The sequence below is a fragment of the Oncorhynchus tshawytscha genome, unplaced genomic scaffold (genome assembly GCF_018296145.1).
Source record: "Oncorhynchus tshawytscha isolate Ot180627B unplaced genomic scaffold, Otsh_v2.0 Un_contig_20697_pilon_pilon, whole genome shotgun sequence".
In the NCBI taxonomy this organism is placed as follows: domain Eukaryota; kingdom Metazoa; phylum Chordata; class Actinopteri; order Salmoniformes; family Salmonidae; genus Oncorhynchus; species Oncorhynchus tshawytscha.
The window spans coordinates 285-19,281 of record NW_024607992.1 but is presented as its reverse complement, the minus strand read 5'-3'; the positions used below and the strand labels follow the sequence as shown (position 1 = coordinate 19,281).

At 45.9% G+C, this 18,997-nt stretch overlaps 1 protein-coding gene across 1 annotated transcript; it reads right to left on the bottom strand.

Annotated features, from left to right (window-relative positions):
* Positions 1-888: 888 nt before the first annotated feature.
* Positions 889-18,589, bottom strand: LOC112241230 (the record flags this gene model as incomplete). Its single annotated transcript, XM_042312786.1, is given in 12 exon segments — positions 889-1,813; positions 1,978-2,111; positions 5,634-5,736; positions 6,065-6,142; positions 12,814-12,847; positions 13,163-13,253; positions 17,200-17,304; positions 17,414-17,555; positions 17,722-17,812; positions 17,899-17,944; positions 18,014-18,139; positions 18,389-18,589. Coding segments are annotated over 12 exon segments (1,287 nt in total), but the record flags the coding sequence as incomplete, so codon positions are not given.
* Positions 18,590-18,997: the final 408 nt, after the last annotated feature.

Sequence of the window (18,997 nt, the reverse complement as noted above, 5' to 3'; positions counted from 1 at the left end):
TGCTGAGAGGATACAGAACAGATTGTCTTTTTACATTGATGCTCTGAAACAGTCATTCTGTAAGTCCTCAGACATATTGTCACTTTAGTCCACTTGAATTTAATTAGTCCACTGAACAGACATGTACTAGTCCACTGAACAGACATGTACTACTGAACAGACATGTACTAGTCACTGAACAGACATGTACTAGTCCACTGAACAGACATGTACTAGTCCACTGAACAGACATGTACTAGTCCACTGAACAGACATGTACTAGTCCACTGAACAGACATGTACTAGTCCACTGAACAGACATGTACTAGTCCACTGAACAGACATGTACTGAACAGACATGTACCACTGAACAGACATGTACTAGTCCACTGAACAGACATGTACTAGTCCACTGAACAGACATGTTTTAGTCCACCGAGCGAACACTGTGTGTACAAAATATTAGGAATACCTGCTATTTCTATAACATAAATGACCAGGTGAATCCAGGTGAAAGCTATGATCACTTGTTAAATCCACTTCAATCGGTGTAGATGAAAGGGAGGAGACAGGTTAAAGAAGGATGTTTAAGCATTGAGACATGGGTTGTGTATGTGTGCCATTCAGAGAGTGAACGGGCAAGACAAACAATTTAAGTGCCTTTGAACGGGGTACAGTATTAGGTGCCAGGTGCACCGGTTTGAGTGTGTCAAGAACTGCAACGCTGCTGGGTTTTCCATACTAAACAGTTTCCAGTGTGTATCAAGAATGGTCCACCACCCAAAGGACATCCAGCCAACTTGACACAACTGTGGGAAGCATTGGAGTCAACATGGGCCAGTATCCCCGTGGAACGCTTTCGACACCTTCCATGCCCCGACAAATTGAGGCTGTTCTGAGGGTGAAAGGGGAGGAGCAACTCAATATTAGGAAGGTGTTATGGGTCTTGTTCCAATATCCACAGTAGCACACTACTTGTTTCATTTAAGGTGGTCTGGATGTTAGAACACCCCATGGACACTGGTGATGTTCCAGACTGACTCATGGTTGCGTGCCACGTCACTGACTGTGCAGTCCTGCATCAGTTTGCTAAATCATGATGGGTTAGCTGACATCTTAAACAAACACTTATCCAGGTGTTGTGAGAGAAGGCAGGTGACTGCAATTTAGTCTGCCTGGAACGTGCCCCATATTCAATTAAAAAGCATTGTTTATTTATCCCCTGTAGGGACAATTACTTGGCACCCTATGGCATCATGCTGGCACTGAGTCTCAAAGTGACACATTCAGGTCACATGTTCAGTCACATGACCATAAATACATACACAGTAAAACACATGATAACAACAGATGTCAGCCCCCTTAGTGTCTACAACATGGTCATCATAGAGGAGGTTCACTGGGCAAAGATCCCTTCAAGTTCTAATGATGATGTCATTTCCATGTTTCACAGCTCCGGCCGAGGGAGAGGGGGAAGGAAATCAGAGGTGCACTCCTCTTCACTTTGATTGACACTTCACACACTCATTATATATGTCTAGTGTTCTGTCTGGGATCTGTGGTCTGTGCCAGAGGACTACAAACGGGGTGACACCCCCCGCCCCCACCCTCAACCTCCTTTTCCCTTTTAAAGTAGGGACACAGTCCCTCATCCTCATCATTCTCCTCCCTCTGTACTATCCAGTCCCTGCGTGGTGGTCAGGGTTGCCATGGTTTCCTGTCTCTTCCTCTCTGGTCAGGCTTGTGTTTGAAGCGACACCTGTCACCATAGAAACAGCCGGTGGTCCTCCAGAAGAAACACTCGTCACCATTGATGGGAGACATCCTCCTGGTCCTGGGAGAGAGAGAGACAAACAGTATGAAAACACAAACACCTGCACCTGAGCTCCTGCTTCCTCCTTCCATCACTTTGTACATTTCAAAAGTTTATATGAGTTGATTGGTAACACTTTAGAATAACTCATAATGATGTTTTGAATGACAGGTGGATGTCTTTACCCTGTGGAGGCATACTGGGAGGCTGAGGAGGTGTTGAGGCCTATAGAGTTGGTCCTCTGAGGAGAGGGAGGGGTTCTCTGGACCCAGCGGTCTGGGTACCTGATTACCAGCCTGGTGCTCTCCAGCTCCACACCCTGGACAGGAGGACAAACAGCAGGCACATTCAAAATACTACATGCAATAGGACCAATAGCATAGTCCCAAAAGTACAATGGATCCAATAACAACGTATTGGGTTTTATTACCGGCACAAAGATTGTTTTTCCTTTGCAGCCAGAAAGGAGTTGAATCGTTGTACTTTTCTCTTTGTGTTGGACAATGATGATACTATTTATGTGCAAGACTCAAGCTGTACACTGAAGGCTCTTGACTCTGTGTGTCACGCAGAGACGTCTAACTCACCATTGTGATCTCTACAGTGCTGTCAGGTGGACATCAGTAGCAACACGCAGCGTCAAACCCTGGTCCATTCTTATTCAGTTAAGAAACACTGCTCTTCCAGCTCAAAATGAGAACACATAATACAAGCTCAGATCTCAATCGTGTTTTATGCTAAAAGTCCCTTTCATTACTCAGCTCCTGATCTTGAATTCCCTCCGGGCCAAACTAAAACACCAGGACCTGGTGTCTGGAGGAGTTCAAAGGACAAATAGATGAACAGGTTGTTGAGCCATGTAGCTGTTTCTAGTTGTCACCACATGACACTAGTTTGCATTGCCTTATGTAAGGCAGCCTGTTGTTTTACACTACGCACACACACACACACTGTTTGCTGGTGTATTTGAGCTGTTGCCAGTGTCTTCTGTCTGTGTTGTCCTTTTAGTCAAACTTATTTTTAATCAAGTTTTGGTACAGACGTTTTCGTTTTTTCGGTGTGACGACCCTCCCACTCTGTCTGCCGTATTCTCTGTTTGTTCTTGTTCCCTTATTAGGATCTGGTGGGCGGAGTTGGGAGGGTCGTCAGCTACATGGGAAACACCTGGGCCAGGTGTGTCCCAGGATAAATACACCTCTTCCCCATTCATGGAGGAGTCTCTCTCCATGCAGACACACCTGGGCCCGGTGTGTCCCAGGATAAATAGACCTCTTCCCCATTCATGGAGGAGACTCTCTCCATGCAGACACACCTGGGCCCGGTGTCTCCCAGGATAAATAGACCTCTTCCCCATTCATGGAGGAGTCTCTCTCCATGCAGACACACCTGGGCCCGGTGTCTCCCAGGATAAATACACCTCTTCCCCATTCATGGAGGAGTCTCTCTCCATGCAGACACACCTGGGCCCGGTGTCTCCCAGGATAAATAGACCTCTTCCCCATTCATGGAGGAGTCTCTCTCCATGCAGACACACCTGGGCCCGGTGTGTCCCAGGATAAATACACCTCTTCCCCATTCATGGAGGAGACTCTCTCCATGCAGACACACCTGGGCCAGGTGTCTCCCAGGATAAATAGACCTCTTCCCCATTCATGGAGGAGTCTCTCTCCATGCAGACACACCTGGGCCCGGTGTGTCCCAGGATAAATAGACCTCTTCCCCATTCATGGAGGAGTCTCTCTCCATGCAGACACACCTGGGCCTGGTGTCTCCCAGGATAAATAGACCTCTTCCCCATTCATGGAGGAGTCTCTCTCCATGCAGACACACCTGGGCCCGGTGTCTTTCAGGATAAATAGACCTCTTCCCCATTCATGGAGGAGTCTCTCTCCATGCAGACACACCTGGGCCCGGTGTCTTCCAGGATAAATACACCACTTCCCCATTCATGGAGGAGTCTCTCTCCATGCAGACACACCTGGGCCCGGTGTCTCCCAGGATAAATACACCACTTCCCCATTCATGGAGGAGTCTCTCTCCATGCAGACACACCTGGGCCCGGTGTGTCCCAGGATAAATACACCACTTCCCCATTCATGGCGGAGTCTCTCTCCATGCAGACACACCTGGGCCCGGTGTCTTTCAGGATAAATAGACCTCTTCCCCATTCATGGAGGAGTCTCTCTCCATGCAGACACACCTGGGCCCGGTGTCTCCCAGGATAAATAGACCTCTTCCCCATTCATGGAGGAGTCTCTCTCCATGCAGACACACCTGGGCCCGGTGTCTCCCAGGATAAATAGACCTCTTCCCCATTCATGGAGGAGTCTCTCTCCATGCAGACACACCTGGGCCCGGTGTCTCCCAGGATAAATACACCTCTTCCCCATTCATGGAGGAGTCTCCATGCAGACACACCTGGGCCTGGTGTCTCCCAGGATAAATCCACCTCTTCCCCATTCATGGAGGAGTCTCTCTCCATGCAGACACACCTGGGCCCGGTGTCTCCCAGGATAAATACACCTCTTCCCCATTCATGGAGGAGTCTCTCTCCATGCAGACACACCTGGGCCCGGTGTCTCCCAGGATAAATAGACCTCTTCCCCATTCATGGAGGAGTCTCTCTCCATGCAGACACACCTGGGCCCGGTGTCTCCCAGGATAAATAGACCTCTTCCCCATTCATGGAGGAGTCTCTCTCCATGCAGACACACCTGGGCCCGGTGTCTCCCAGGATAAATAGACCTCTTCCCCATTCATGGAGGAGACTCTCTCCATGCAGACACACCTGGGCCCGGTGTGTCCCAGGATAAATAGACCTCTTCCCCATTCATGGAGGAGACTCTCTCCATGCAGACACACCTGGGCCCGGTGTCTCCCAGGATAAATAGACCTCTTCCCCATTCATGGAGGAGACTCTCTCCATCCATGCAGACATTCATGGAGGAGTCTCTGGACACACCTGCCCGGTGTCTCCCAGGATAAATACACCACTTCCCCATTCATGGAGGAGACTCTCTCCATGCAGACACCTTTATAGATTTTGTTGTGTTTCTTGGTGGTTTTTGGTTGTTTGCTTTAGCATCTTTCAACACCCTGCATTATCACCTTCATGCAAAACACTTACACTACTGATTACTGATTACACACACCATTGTATATTATACTTAGTTACTTATTTAATAAATATATATTTTGTTTCTCCTTATCTCCACGTTGTTTCCCTTTTGTTACGGGCTATGAGCCGGTTCGTGATATCGGGATGTCTCATGGTCTGACAAACATCGCTCTCGCTCTGCCACCTTTAACCGCAGACGCGCAAGTGTGACATCGGCGGATGCGTTGGACTGATATCTCTATCTTGAACGGACAGGTTTAGGCGATTTTGATTATGTTAATTAGATTGAAACTGTTTTTTTGAGAAGTTATCCGTACTCACACTTTAGCCTCACCGTCATTGTAAATAATAATTTGTTATTAATAATTGACTAGCCTGGTTAAATAAACATTGTCCCAAAAGTACAATGGAACCAAAAGCATATTTCCAATCAGACAATAGAACCAAAAGCATACTCCCAAAAGTACAATAGCATAGTCCAAAGTACAATGGAACCAAAAGCATAGTTCCAAAAGTGCAATGGAACCAATAGCATAGTCCCAAAGGTACAATGGAACCAATAGCATAGTCCCAAAAGTGCAATGGAACCAATAGCATAGTTCCAAAGGTACAATGACATAGTCCCAAAAGTACACACTCCTAAAGATTAAGTTAAATAATTGAAAGCACATCTCACATAGTTGAAGGCATTTAGTCAGCATTATGTTTCATCCCACCACTCACCTGGAGCCTCTCCAAGGCGACAGCGGCCATGTTGGCATTCTTGAAGTTGACAAAGGCACAGAATCTCTCATGTAGAACTCTGATACTCTCTATCTCACCACACCTATGGTATAGAACATAGAATTAGTATCCGAGTTCTACATTCTCTCTATTTCACCACACCTACAGTAAAAACATAGAATTAGAACGTAAAAGAATAATGATCACCATTCCAACTCAACAAACAGATAAATGTAACAGTATTAGAATGGGGGACCGGCGGCCATTTTGAGTGAACCATTTAAGGTGTTAATGTTGTGTTTCTTGATGATTATCACACCATGTCAGAAACAAAGAAAGTCACAGCAGGAGAAGCCTAAGCAGTGGATATGGAGATAGATAGGTCAGGCTACTGAACTAAAACAGATGGAAATGGGGCATGGTGGTCGTACGTTTTGAAAAGGTCCCATATGTGCTTCTCAGTGAGGTCCACGGTGACGTTCCCCACCCAGAGAGAGGGACAGGGGGACCTGAGGATAAGAGGAAAAACACATTTATTACAGCAACATAACACCACAACATTATGAATGCAACCTAAATGGCACCCTATTCCCTACATACAGTTGAAGTCGGAAGTTTACATACACATAGGTTGGAGTCATTAAAACTCGTTTTCAACCACTCAACAAATTTCTTGTTAACAAACTATAGTTTTCGTAAGTCGGTTAGGACATCTACTTTGTGCATGACAAGTCATTTGTCCAACAATTGTTTACAGACAGATTATTTCACTTATAGTTCACGGTATCACAATTCCAGTGGGTCAGAAGTTTACATACACTAAGTTGACTGTGCCTTTAAAGAGCTTGGAAAATTCCAGAAAATGATGTCATGGCTTAAAAGCTTCTGATAGGCTATTTAACATAATTTGAGTCAATTGGAGGTGTACCTGTGGATGTATTTCAAGGCCAATCCTTCAAACTCAATGCCTCTTTGCTTGACATCATGGGAAAATCAAAAGAAATCAGCCAGGACCTCAGAAAAAAAATGGTAGACCTCCACAAGTCTGGTTCATCCTTGGGAGCAATTTCCAAACACTTGAAGGTACCACGATCATCTGTACAAACAATCGTACTCAAGTATAAACACAATGGGACCATGCAGCCGTCATACCGCTCAGGAAGGAGACTCGTTCTGTCTCCTAGAGATGAATGTATTTTGGTGCGAAAAGTGAAAATCAATCCCAGAACAACAGTAAAGGAACTTGTGAAGATGCTGGAGGAAACAGGTACAAAAGTATCTATATCCACAGTAAAATGAGTCCTATATCGACATAACCTGAAAAGCCGCTCAGCAAGGAAGAAGTCACTGCTCCAAAACCGCAATAAAAAAGACAGACTACGGTTTGCAACTGCACATGGGGACAAAGATCGTACTTTTTGGAGAAATGTCCTCTGGTCTGATGAAACAGAAATAGATCTGTTTGGCCATAATGACCATCGTTATGTTTGGAGGAAAAAGGGGGAGGCTTGCAAGCCAAAGAACACCATCCCAGCCGTGAAGCACAGGGGTGGCAGCATCATGTTGTGGGGGTGCTTTGCTGCAGGAGGGACTGGTGTCCTTCACAAAATGGATGGCATCATGAGTGGATATATTGAAGCAACATCTCAAGACATCAGTCAGGAAGTTAAAGCTTCGTCACAAATGGGTCTTCCAAATGGACAATGACCCCAACCATATTTCCAAAGCAAAATGCCTTAAGGACAACGAAGGTATTGAAGTGGCCATCACAAAGCTCTGACCTCAATCCTATAGAACATTTGTGGGCAGAACTGAAAGTGTGTGCGAGCAAGGAGGCCTAAAAACCTGACTCCGTTACACCAGCTCTGTCAGGAGGAATGGGCCAAAACTCACCCAACTTAATGTGGGAAGCTTGTGGAAGGCTACCCGAAACGTTTCACCCAAGTTAAACCATTTAAAGGGAATGCTACCAAATACTAATTGAGTGTATGTAAACTTCTGACCCACTGGGAATGTGATGAAAGAAATAAAAGCTGAAATAAATTATTCTCTCTGCTATTATTCTGACATTTCACATTCTTAACATAAAGTGGTGATCCTACCTAAAACAGGGATTTTTTACTGGGATTAAATGTCAGGAATGATGAAAAACTGAGTTTAAATGTATTTGGCGAAGGTGTATGTAAACTTCCGACTTCAACTGTAGTTCATTACTTTTGACCAAGGCCTATATGGCTCTTGTCGAAAGAAGTGCACAATATAGGGAATAGGGCAGGGTTTCCATTAGCCAGTAATAGCCGGCGTTTGGCCGATTAAAAAAATGAAAAGCCGATAAATAAAATTGCCATTGGCCAATTGTCCGGGAGAAGAAGAAAAAAATCCCATTGCGAAATAGTCTAAAAAGCATTATTCATTGATGGAAATACCAGATGATCTAAATACATTTGACTGGTCATGCTTATCAGTCTATAGGTTCATTTGCATAATTCAGTGGAATTAAATTGTCACATGTGTACAGTATATTCGTAATGCATTATATTTATCACGCGTCCAGCCTACAGATGCAGAGCCTCTGAGAGGTAAATCTGTCAGACAGCAGGAGAGATGCTGCTACAGCTCCTCAAACAGCAAATGAACAGGACGGCTTCCTCACCGTCACACAACACTATGAACAGGACGACTTCATCACCTCGTCACACAACACTATGAACAGGACGACTTCATCACCTCGTCACACAACACTATGAACAGGACGACTTCATCACCTCGTCACACAACACTATGAACAGGACGACTTCATCACCTCAGTCACACAACACTATGAACAGGACAACACTATGACTTCATCACCTCGTCACACAACACTATGAACAGGACGACTTCATCACCTCGTCACACAACACTATGAACAGGACGACTTCATCACCTCATCACACAACACTATGAACAGGACGACTTCATCACCGCGTCACACAACACTATGAACAGGACGACTTCATCACCTCGTCACACAACACTATGAACAGGACGACTTCATCACCTCATCACACAACACTATGAACAGGACGACTTCATCACCGCGTCACACAACACTATGAACAGGACGACTTCATCACCGCGTCACACAACACTATGAACAGGATGACTTCATCACCTCGTCACACAACACTATGAACAGGACGACTTCATCACCTCGTCACACAACACTATGAACAGGATGACTTCATCACCTCGTCACACAACACTATGAACAGGAAGACTTCATCACCTCGTCACACAACACTTTGCAATGAGATGGAGGCAGTAGGCATTTTGAAAACATACTTAATTGATAGAAACCTGAACGTTTTAAATCAGCGGTTGGAACCAAAATAATTGTCCAATCTATTCGTTCTGAACAGAACCATGATTTTGTTTGTGCTGCTCCACTGTTCTGACCAGCAAAATAATGTTCTGAACCGGTTCAAACAAAAGTAACTGTTTATATCGTTCCTTTAAAATATATTTTTATATTTTTTTTTACATTTAGCTCGACATTAAATGACTTCACCAATGGATAGAGCAGCTTGCCATGCAGCGGACAAGCTAAGTACATGCATTGGACAGACAAGTGTAGAGAAGGGTGCTAGATGTGACTGAAAATACACTGGTGAGAAGAAGAGAGTTGGTCATAAAGTGATGACATGCATTATCTGAATTAGGCCCACAGAATCATACCTGCGGAGGAGAAGCTTCTATGAAGGAACTTTGAATATCTGAACTTCAGAGAGTTGGCTTGACTAACATTGGACCAGAACAAACCCTTGATCATGACTCTCAGTTCCACTACAGTACACTAGGAAACTGCCATACCCTGCCTATTTGCTTGAAAATATCCTTTGCTATTTATTTGTATTTTTTATGTGATGTTTTATGACTGCTGCAAAATGAATTGCCTCTCTGCGGACATTAGTCTTCTGAATCTGAATACACATAATTCTGCCTAAAGTTTGAGAGCTAGACCAGAGCTAGCTAGCTAGCTAACAAGCTTGTGTGCAGAGCAGCACCAGAATTCAAATAAAAACATGTATATAGTACTATAGTATCCTTAACTAGAAATGAAAAGGTTCATCCATTCTTCTCTAATAAAAAATATTTTAATCAAGCGTGTAACATCAGTAGCTACGGTAGACTATGCTTCAGAGGGAGGGGCAGTTAGCCTACACACACACACACACAATTTTCAGCTGGCAGGCAGGCAGACACTGGGTTAAGTTTCTGAGTGACAGAGTGGGGGCTATGCATAGGCACTTTGTTGCGTTTTTGGTGGGACTGGAAAAAAATTCCCAGAAAGAAAATAATATTATTAACCGGTTCCCATGCTTTTAAAATAACAGTTCTGTTCCGGTACAGTATAGATCACTTTCATTCTCAGTTCTGGTTCTGTTCTTCATTTTCGAAGTCTGTTCCCCAAACCGGTTCCAACCCCTGGTTTTACTACACATTATTAGGCATGTCTTACTTTGCGTCAAAGTAGCCTAACCTGTGGAGGCAATTATTTTAGATCAACTTTCTTTCTCGTCCAGTAGACAAAGGCACAATCCTAGTCATACCAGCAACCCACGCTAGTTGTTGCATATCAGATGTCCCCTATTTCAAAATTTCGAACAGATATTTTCAACTCTGTCACATGAAACCGCTCGCATGTGCAGTGCCCTTTTGACAATGGTGTTCTCCCGCTAATGTCATTATGGGACAAACATTCACGCAACCTACTGCCTTGTGCACATTGTTGCATTTATAATGTGAGGAAATAATAGTTTAACATTTTAACCTAAACCAGCGGTCAACAACCTTTTCTGAGTCAAGATTACGGAGTCAAAATGCAAGCAGAGATCTACGGCCAGATTTAAAAACATGACTTAAACATAAGCCTTTGCAACATGAACTAATTAAACACAGTTCTGTAGCAATGAGGTTTGTACAGTAGGCTATAGGCCCTATATATCATCACTGCATATTGGCTGCGCATGAATTGGCCTGCCAATGTTGTTCTTCTCAGACCATTTAAAAAATTGTAGGTATATGATCACACTGGTAATAGATCATTTGTTCTATTGCTTGTGAGGCACAGCTGAGTGAGCATAATAATTTGCTTATTTTTTGTACTGTACTGATGGCCTGCATCTGATGGTCAGTCTGAGGGGAGGGAGCATCTGATGGTCAGTCTGAGGGGAGGGAAGGAGCAGCGGAGGCTGCCTCTCACCCGACTCACCGTCCCTCCTCTCTCCCCCTCCTCACCGTCCCTCCTCTCTCCCCTCCTTCAGCTGAGAAAAGGGGACACAGTCTTCCAGCTGATGGTGAGGCTTACTGCATTACTTCTGCCTCATGAATCAATTAAATGTTGTTACTCCTATGACCAGAGAAATAACAACGACGCAAGCTTATTGAAACACTCACATTTTATGGCTTATAAAACGGATGAACTAAGTGTTGACAGTGCTGAATAACAACTTAAACATGAACTCAGTCAAGAAAAAGCAGCTCTCTGCTGTATTCGTTGTCTCTCTACTCGTGGTTTTAAACATTTTGACACTCACTTTGCTGTGAGTTCAAGGCTTCTTTTACAGTCTATGGAGCGAGGAAACTGTGCAGACTCTGTGATCTGAGCTATCTGATTGGGCAGCGGTAGGCCTATAGGTGCACTTGATTTGCTCTCTGGGCCTGCCGAGTAGGCGGAGTTCTACCTTTAGACACATGAAATGGTTTAAAATGGAAACACTTTGCCTTCCCGGCACTAGGGCTGCTGAATCAAGTGCACCTACCATCAACAGCGCAAAACCATTTTTTTTATAGGAACGCAAGGCTTTATCGTTGGGTTTTTCACAGAAATGCTTGGTGATCGACTAGGAGTGGCTTGGAAATCGAGCAGTCGATCATGATCGACCGGTTGGCGACCACTGATCTAAGCCTTCTGCTCTGCATCAGATTCATGACTTTTTAATGTTTTTTAATGTAGCCTGGTCCTACTGGTTGAATGAATTTGGGATCTGTCTTCCCACAACTGTCCCAGAGTCTGTTTGGTATCGGCTATTTCTTTCTCCACAAGTTGACCAATAGAATAGGTGAACGTTTCTACGGTGGGGGATCGTAGACTGACAGGCCAGTTATTGTGCTGTTTGTTCCTCGTCTTGTTGGTTGAGCAAAAGTACATTTGGACAGTTATTCTAACAGAGTCAGAATGTGGTAATAAGGACCACACATTGTTGCATCTTCGACTTGCATGTTCTGTTAATATGAATTACCATCATTTAAATGTGATTTCTGCCATTCTGACAGATGGTGGACGCCCTAAATCAGCTTCAGCACCCAATGCATATGAGGTCCGTTAAATTTCTCAAATGTCCGGTATATTCAAATGCTTCTTGACAAATGTCCAGCGTAACATCTTCCTAACGGAAACCCTGGAATAGGGGGCCATTTGGGACAGTCAATAGCTTCTAGAACTGTAGGGATGTAAATTAAATGATGTATTATAGGACCATTTAGATGACAAACAGAATAACAAACAGAGTGGTGGTGGCCTCAGCAAAGCTGGTCTCAAATGACGAGATAACAAACAGAGTGGTGGTGGCCTCAGCAAAGCTGGTCTCAAATGACGAGATAACAAACAGAGTGGTGGTGGCCTCAGCAAAGCTGGTCTCAAATGACGAGATAACAAACAGAGTGGTGGTGGCCTCAGCAAAGCTGGTCTCAAATGACGAGATAACAAACAGAGTGGTGGTGGCCTCAGCAAAGCTGGTCTCAAATGTCCTCAGCAAAGCTGGTCAAATGACGAGATAACAAACAGAGTGGCTGTGGCCTCAGCTCAAATGACGAAACAAACTGGTCTCAAATGGTCTCAAATGACGAGATAACAAACAGAGTGGCTGGTGGCCTCAGCAAAGCTGGTCTCAAATGACGAGATAACAAACAGAGTGGTGGTGGCCTCAGCAAAGCTGGTCTCAAATGACGAGATAACAAACAGAGTGGCTGTGGCCTCGGTCAACAAAGCTGGTCTCAAATGACGAGATAACCTTGTCTGAGACGTGAAGATTCATGTTAGCTCCCGAAGCTAATGCCTAGACTTTAGCTCAGTGGGATAACATGGTAGAGAGTCACACTAACAACCCAGGTATGATACCCAGTTCAACATACTCACCCAGTAGAGTCCTCAGGGGAGGAGAGGTCCACCACTGCAGAAAGAAGAGGAAAAGGTTCACTTTACTATGAAACATTGTAGCGAAACCTCGCAACAAATCAATGTTAGATGTACAGTAAGTATTTCTATATTGTTGTAGTATATTTGGTAAATCAAACTCTTTAAATGCAATGGCTATGCCCCCTGTGGTGGGGTCTGGTAGTGCAACCTGTCTATACTACGCCCCCTGTGGTGGGGTCTGGTAGAGTAGCCTGTCTATACTATGTCCCCTGTGGTGGGGTCTGGTAGTGCAGCATGTCTATACTACGCCCCCTGTGGTGGGGTCTGGTAGAGCAGCCTGTCCCAATACCTCTGTCAGCCTCAGGGGAGCCGAGAGCAGCCTGCACCGTGGTAAACTTCTCCAACAGCAACACACTCTGCCCCTCTTCAAAACCCAGATCCTACAGGAGAGAAGGGGTGAATTGATAAACTGATATCAGATCATATCTCAGAAACAAAACAGAAAAGACAAAAAAATCTCATTACAAGTTCACCAATCAACACCAAAGTTATCCTATAACAAAAGACTAGAGCCTGACCTGATCGTAGGCGATCGAATAAACCTCCAATTCCTTTCATTCTGTTAGCAAACGTGCAAACTCTTGAAAATAAAATCGATGACCTAACGCGGAAGATTAAACTACCAATGGGACATACAGGACTGTAATATTTTATGCTTCACAGAGCCGTGGCTGAACGACGACATTATCAACAGGTGGCTGGTTATACGCTGTATCGGCAGGAAAGAACAGCGTCGTCGTTCAGACCTGGGGCAGGTACCTAGGGTTAGGCAGGTAGCCTAGTGGTTAGAGGCAGGTAGCCTAGTGGTTAGTGGTTAGAGGCAGGTAGCCTAGTGGTTAGAGGCAGGTAGCCTAGTGGTTAGAGGCAGGTAGCCTAGTGGTTAGAGGCAGGCAGCCTAGTGGTTAGAGGCAGGCTAGTGGTTAGCAGGTAGCCTAGTGGTTAGAGGCAGGTAGCCTAGTGGTTAGAGGCAGGTAGCCTAGTGGTTAGAGGCAGGTAGCCTAGTGGTTAGAGGCAGGTAGCCTGGGTTAGAGGCAGGTAGCCTAGTGGTTAGAGGCAGGTAGCCTAGTGGTTAGAGGCAGGTAGCCTAGTGGTTAGAGGCAGGTAGCCTAGTGGTTAGAGGCAGGTAGCCTAGTGGTTAGAGGCAGGTAGCCTAGCCCTAGTGGTTAGAGGCAGGAGCCTAGCAGGCAGCCTAGTGGTTAGAGACAGGAAGCCTGTGGTTAGAGGCAGGAAGCCTAGTGGTTAGAGGCAGGAAGCCTAGTGGTTAGAGGCAGGAAGCCTAGTGGTTAGAGGCAGGGTTAGCCTAGTGGTTAGAGGCAGGAAGCCTAGTGGTTAGAGGCAGGTAGCCTAGTGGTTAGAGGCAGGTAGCCTAGTGGTTAGCCCTAGTGGTGGTTAGTGGTTAGCGTTGGACTAGTAAGCAAAAGGTTGTAAGATCGAATCCACGAGTTGACACGGTAAAATAAATCTGTGGTTCTGGCAGTTCAGTACAGTCCTAGGCCGTCATTGAAAATAAGGATTTGTTCTTAACTGACTTGCCTAGTTAAATAAAAATAAAAAAAGACAAGGGGCGGCGGACTATGTATTTTTGTAAATAACTCCACTGCACCATATCTAAGGAAGTCTCAAGGTTTTGCTCACCTGAAGTAGAGGATCTCATGATAAGCTGTAGACCACACTGTCTACCAAGAGAGTTATCATCTGTATTTTTCATAGCTGTCTACATACCACCACCGCTGGCACTAAGACCACACTGAATGAGCTGTATTCCGCCATAAGCAAACAGGAAAATGCTCACCCAGAGGCAGCGCTCCTAGTGGCTGGGGACTTGCAGGGATGCAGGGAAACTTAAATCTGTTTGACCAAATTTCTATCAGCATGTTAAATGTACAACCAGAGGGGGAAAAACTGGACCAAGTTTACTCCACATACAAAAACGCATACAAAGCTCTCCCTCGCCCTCCATTTGGCAAACCATAATTCTATCCTCCTGATTCCTGCTTATAAGCAAAAATGAAAGCCTGAAGCACCAGTGTCTCGATCAATAAAAAAGTGGTCAGATGAAGCAGATGCTAAGATACTGGACTGTTTTGCTCCACAGACTGGAATATGTTTCCTCCAATGGCATTGAGCAGTACACCACATCAGTCATTGGCTTCATCAATAAGTGCATCGATGACATCGTCCCCACAGTGACCGTACGTACATACCCCAACCAGAAACCATGGATTACAGGCAACATCCTCACTGAGCTAAAGCTGGGTAAAGCTTCATTGGGTAACGCTGCCGCTTTCAAGGAGCGGGACTCTAACACGGAAGAAATCAAGAAAAAGAAAGAAGATAAGATAAGAAATCCCGCTATGCCCTCCGACGAACCATCAAACAGGCAAAGCGTCAATACAGGACTAAGATCGAATCGTACTACACTGGCTCTGACGCTCATTTGATGTGGCAGGGCTTGCAAACCATTACAGACTACAAAGGGAAGCACAGTCGAGAACTGCCCAGTGACACAAGCCTACCAGAAGAGCTAAACTACTTCTTTGCTCGCTTTAAGGCAAATAACACTAAAACATGCATGAGAGCACAAGCTGTTCCAGATGACTGTGTGATCACGCTCTCCGCAGCAGATGTGAGTAAGACCTTTAAACAGGTCAACATTCACAAGGCCAGATAGATTTCCAGGACGTGTACTCCAAGCATGAGCTGACCAACTGGCAAGTGTCTTCACTGACATTTTCAACCTCTCCCTGTCCAAGTCTGTAATACCAACATGTTTTAAGCAGACCAACATAGTGCCTGTGCCCAAGAACACTAAGGTAACCTGCCTAAATGACTTCCGACCCGTAGCACTCACGTCTGTAGGCATAAAGTGCTTTGAAAGGCTGGTCATGACTCACATCAACACCATTATTCTAGAAACCCTAGACCCACTCCAATTTTTGCATATCACACCAACAGATCCACAGATGATGCGATCTCTATTGCACTCTCCCACCTGGACAAAATGAACATCTATGTGAGAATTCTATTCTCATTGACTACAGCTCACAGTTCAACATCATAGCTTATTGATGAGCTTTGAGGGAACTAAGGAACCTGGGACTAAACACCTCCTCTGCAACTGGATCCTGGACTTCCTGACGGGCCGCCCCAGGTGGTAAGGGTAGGTAGCAACATATCCGCCACGCTGATCCTCAACACAGGGGTCCCTCAGGGGTGCGTGCTCAGTCCCCACCTGTATTCCCTGTTCACTCATGACTGCATGGCCAGGCACGACTCCAACACCATCATTACGTTTGCCAATGACACAACAGTGGTAGCACTGATCACCGACAACGACGATCACCGACAACAACAGCCTATAGGGAGGAGGTCAGAGACCTGGCAGTGTGGTGCCAGGACAACAACCTCTCCCTCAACGTGATCAAGACAAAGGAGATGATTGAGGACTACAGGAAAAAGAGGACCGAGCACGCCCCATTCTCACCGACGGGGCTGTAGTGGAGCACGTTGAGAGCTTCAAGTTCTTTGGTGTCCACATCACCAACAAACTAACATGGTCCAAGCACACCAAGACAGTCGTAAAGAGGGTACAACAAACCCATTTCCCCTCATAAGACTGAAAAGATTTGACATGGGTCCTCAGATCCTCAAAAGGTCCTACAGCTGCACTATCAAGAGCACTGGTTGCATCACTGCCTGGTATGGCAACTTTTCGGCCTCCGACCGCAAGGCACTATAGAGGGTAGTGCGAAAGGCCAAGTACATCACTGGGGACAAGCTTCCTGCCATCCAGGACCTCTATACCAGGCCGTGTCAGAGGAAGGCCCTAAAAATGGTCAGATGCCAGCCACCTTAGTCATAGACTGTTTTCTCTGCTACCACAGGCAAGCGGTACCGGAGCGCCAAGTGTAGGTTCAAGAGGCTTCTAAACAACTTCTACCCACAAGCCATAAGAACATCTAATCAAATGGCTACCCAGACTATTTGCATTGCTCCCCCCTCTTTTACACTGCTGCTACTCTCTGTTATTATCTATGCATAGTCACTTAAATAACTCTACCTACATGTACATATTACCTCCACTAACCGGTTCCCCCACATTGACTCTGTACCGGTACCCCCTGTATATAGTCTCGCTATTGTTATTTTACTGCTGCTCTTTAATTACTTGTTACTTATATTTCTTCATATTCATTTTTTTTTAACTACATTGTTGGTTAGGGGTTCGTAAGTAAGCATTTCACTGTAAGGTCTACTACACCTGTTGTATTCAGCGCAAGTGACTAATACAATTTGATTTGACCCCTGATCCCAGTCTCCCCTCACCATGAGCTGCAGGACCTTGCAGTTGAAGAGCTCAATGGAGGCCTCCTCACAGTCCTGATCCAGCTTCAACACCTGCTGCATGGCCCCCTCTGCCTCACCATACCGCTGGAGAGAGAAGAGGGGAGGAAGATGGAGTCAGATTTCACACACAGACAGACAGACACACACACACACAGGAATGTCCACGTTCACAGTAGAGAGCTCAGACACTGACCTTCAACCCCATCAGTGCACTCCCCTTGCGAAAGTATCCCTTTGGCCAATCAGGGGCAAGCTGGATGGACCTCTGAGCGTCTGATAGGGCAGAGGGGTAGAGCTCCAGACACCAGTAGCAGTATGAACGATTCCCAAAGAACCTGAACGAGAAAGAGACAGAGAGACAGATAGCGAGAGAGGGAAGGAAGAAAGAGAGAGAGCGAGGACACATTAAAACACAAGTTGACAGAAATCTAATTTCAGGTCAGAGAGCATAGTGGTGCAATACGTTGTATTTAGGGTCAGAGGTCAAGCTTTAAGGTGTACCTGTGGTCTTTGGGGTCATAGTGGATAGCCTCAGAGAACATGTCCACAGCCTGAGAGTACTGGCCCTGCTTAAACAACTGAATACCCTTCTCTAGAGGAGAACACACACATACAGTGTTAAACTGGGGTCATTTCAGTGAATAGAAATAATCATTGAGACAATTGTGTTCATGTCACCTGTTAGTGAAGCTCCCTTCTTCTTCACAGGGTCTGAACTCTCCACCTGAAATGAGACAACTCAGTTAACACTGCCTCTGTGTGTGCGCGTGTGTGTGTATCCAGCCCTCCGCACCTCGCTAGTCCTAGACTCGTTCTCCTTGTTCTCTCTAGAGGCGTGGCCTGCACTGGTCCTGGCTTTGGGTCTGATGTGACTGGCAGCGTTGGCCACAAACGCACTGCGGACGTCCCACTCTGGCTCCTAGAGGAGGAGATATAAACCAAAACGGCACCCTTATAATGCACTGCTTATGACCAGGGCCCATAGAATCATATAGCTCTGGTCAGAAGTAGGGCATTATATAGGGAATGGGGTGTCATTTGGGCCGCAGATATAATAGACAGAAAGAGACAAAGAAATTCTTTCTATCATCCTATATCTATTTCTCTGGTGTATCCACCCCTCCATACCTCCCTGCCTTCCATGTCCTTCCCTCCCTCCCTCTCCTACCTCCTCTAGGGTCCTGACAGGGGGCTGGCGGTTGCTCTTGTTCCCAGACACAGTGAGAGGAGGCGTGGGCTTGTTCTTGGCAGGAGGTACTACCCTCTCTACCTCCTCCTCCTCACTTTCACTCTCAGACTCTGACGCTTCTCCCTCCTGCTCAGCATCCGCGCTCTTCTCCTTCTCCAGTTTCCTTCGTTCTTTCTGTCTCTGTAAAGAGAGAATGGTAAAAGGTGTGTTGAGGGAGGGTAAGGAGGACAGAGATGATGATGGCAGGTGGACCGGGTACGACAGAGATGATAATGGCAGGTGGACCGGGTACGACAGAGATGATGATGGCAGGTGGACCGGGTACGACAGAGGATGGCAGGTGGACCAGGTACGACAGAGATGATGATGGCAGGTGGACCAGGTACGACAGAGATGATGATGGCAGGTGGACCAGGTACGACAGAGATGATGATGGCAGGTGGACCAGGTACGACAGAGATGATGGTGGCAGGTGGACCAGGTACGACAGAGATGATGGTGGCAGGTGGACCAGGTACGACAGAGATGATGGTGGCAGGTGGAGCAGGTACGACAGAGATGATGATGGCAGGTGGAGCAGGTACGACA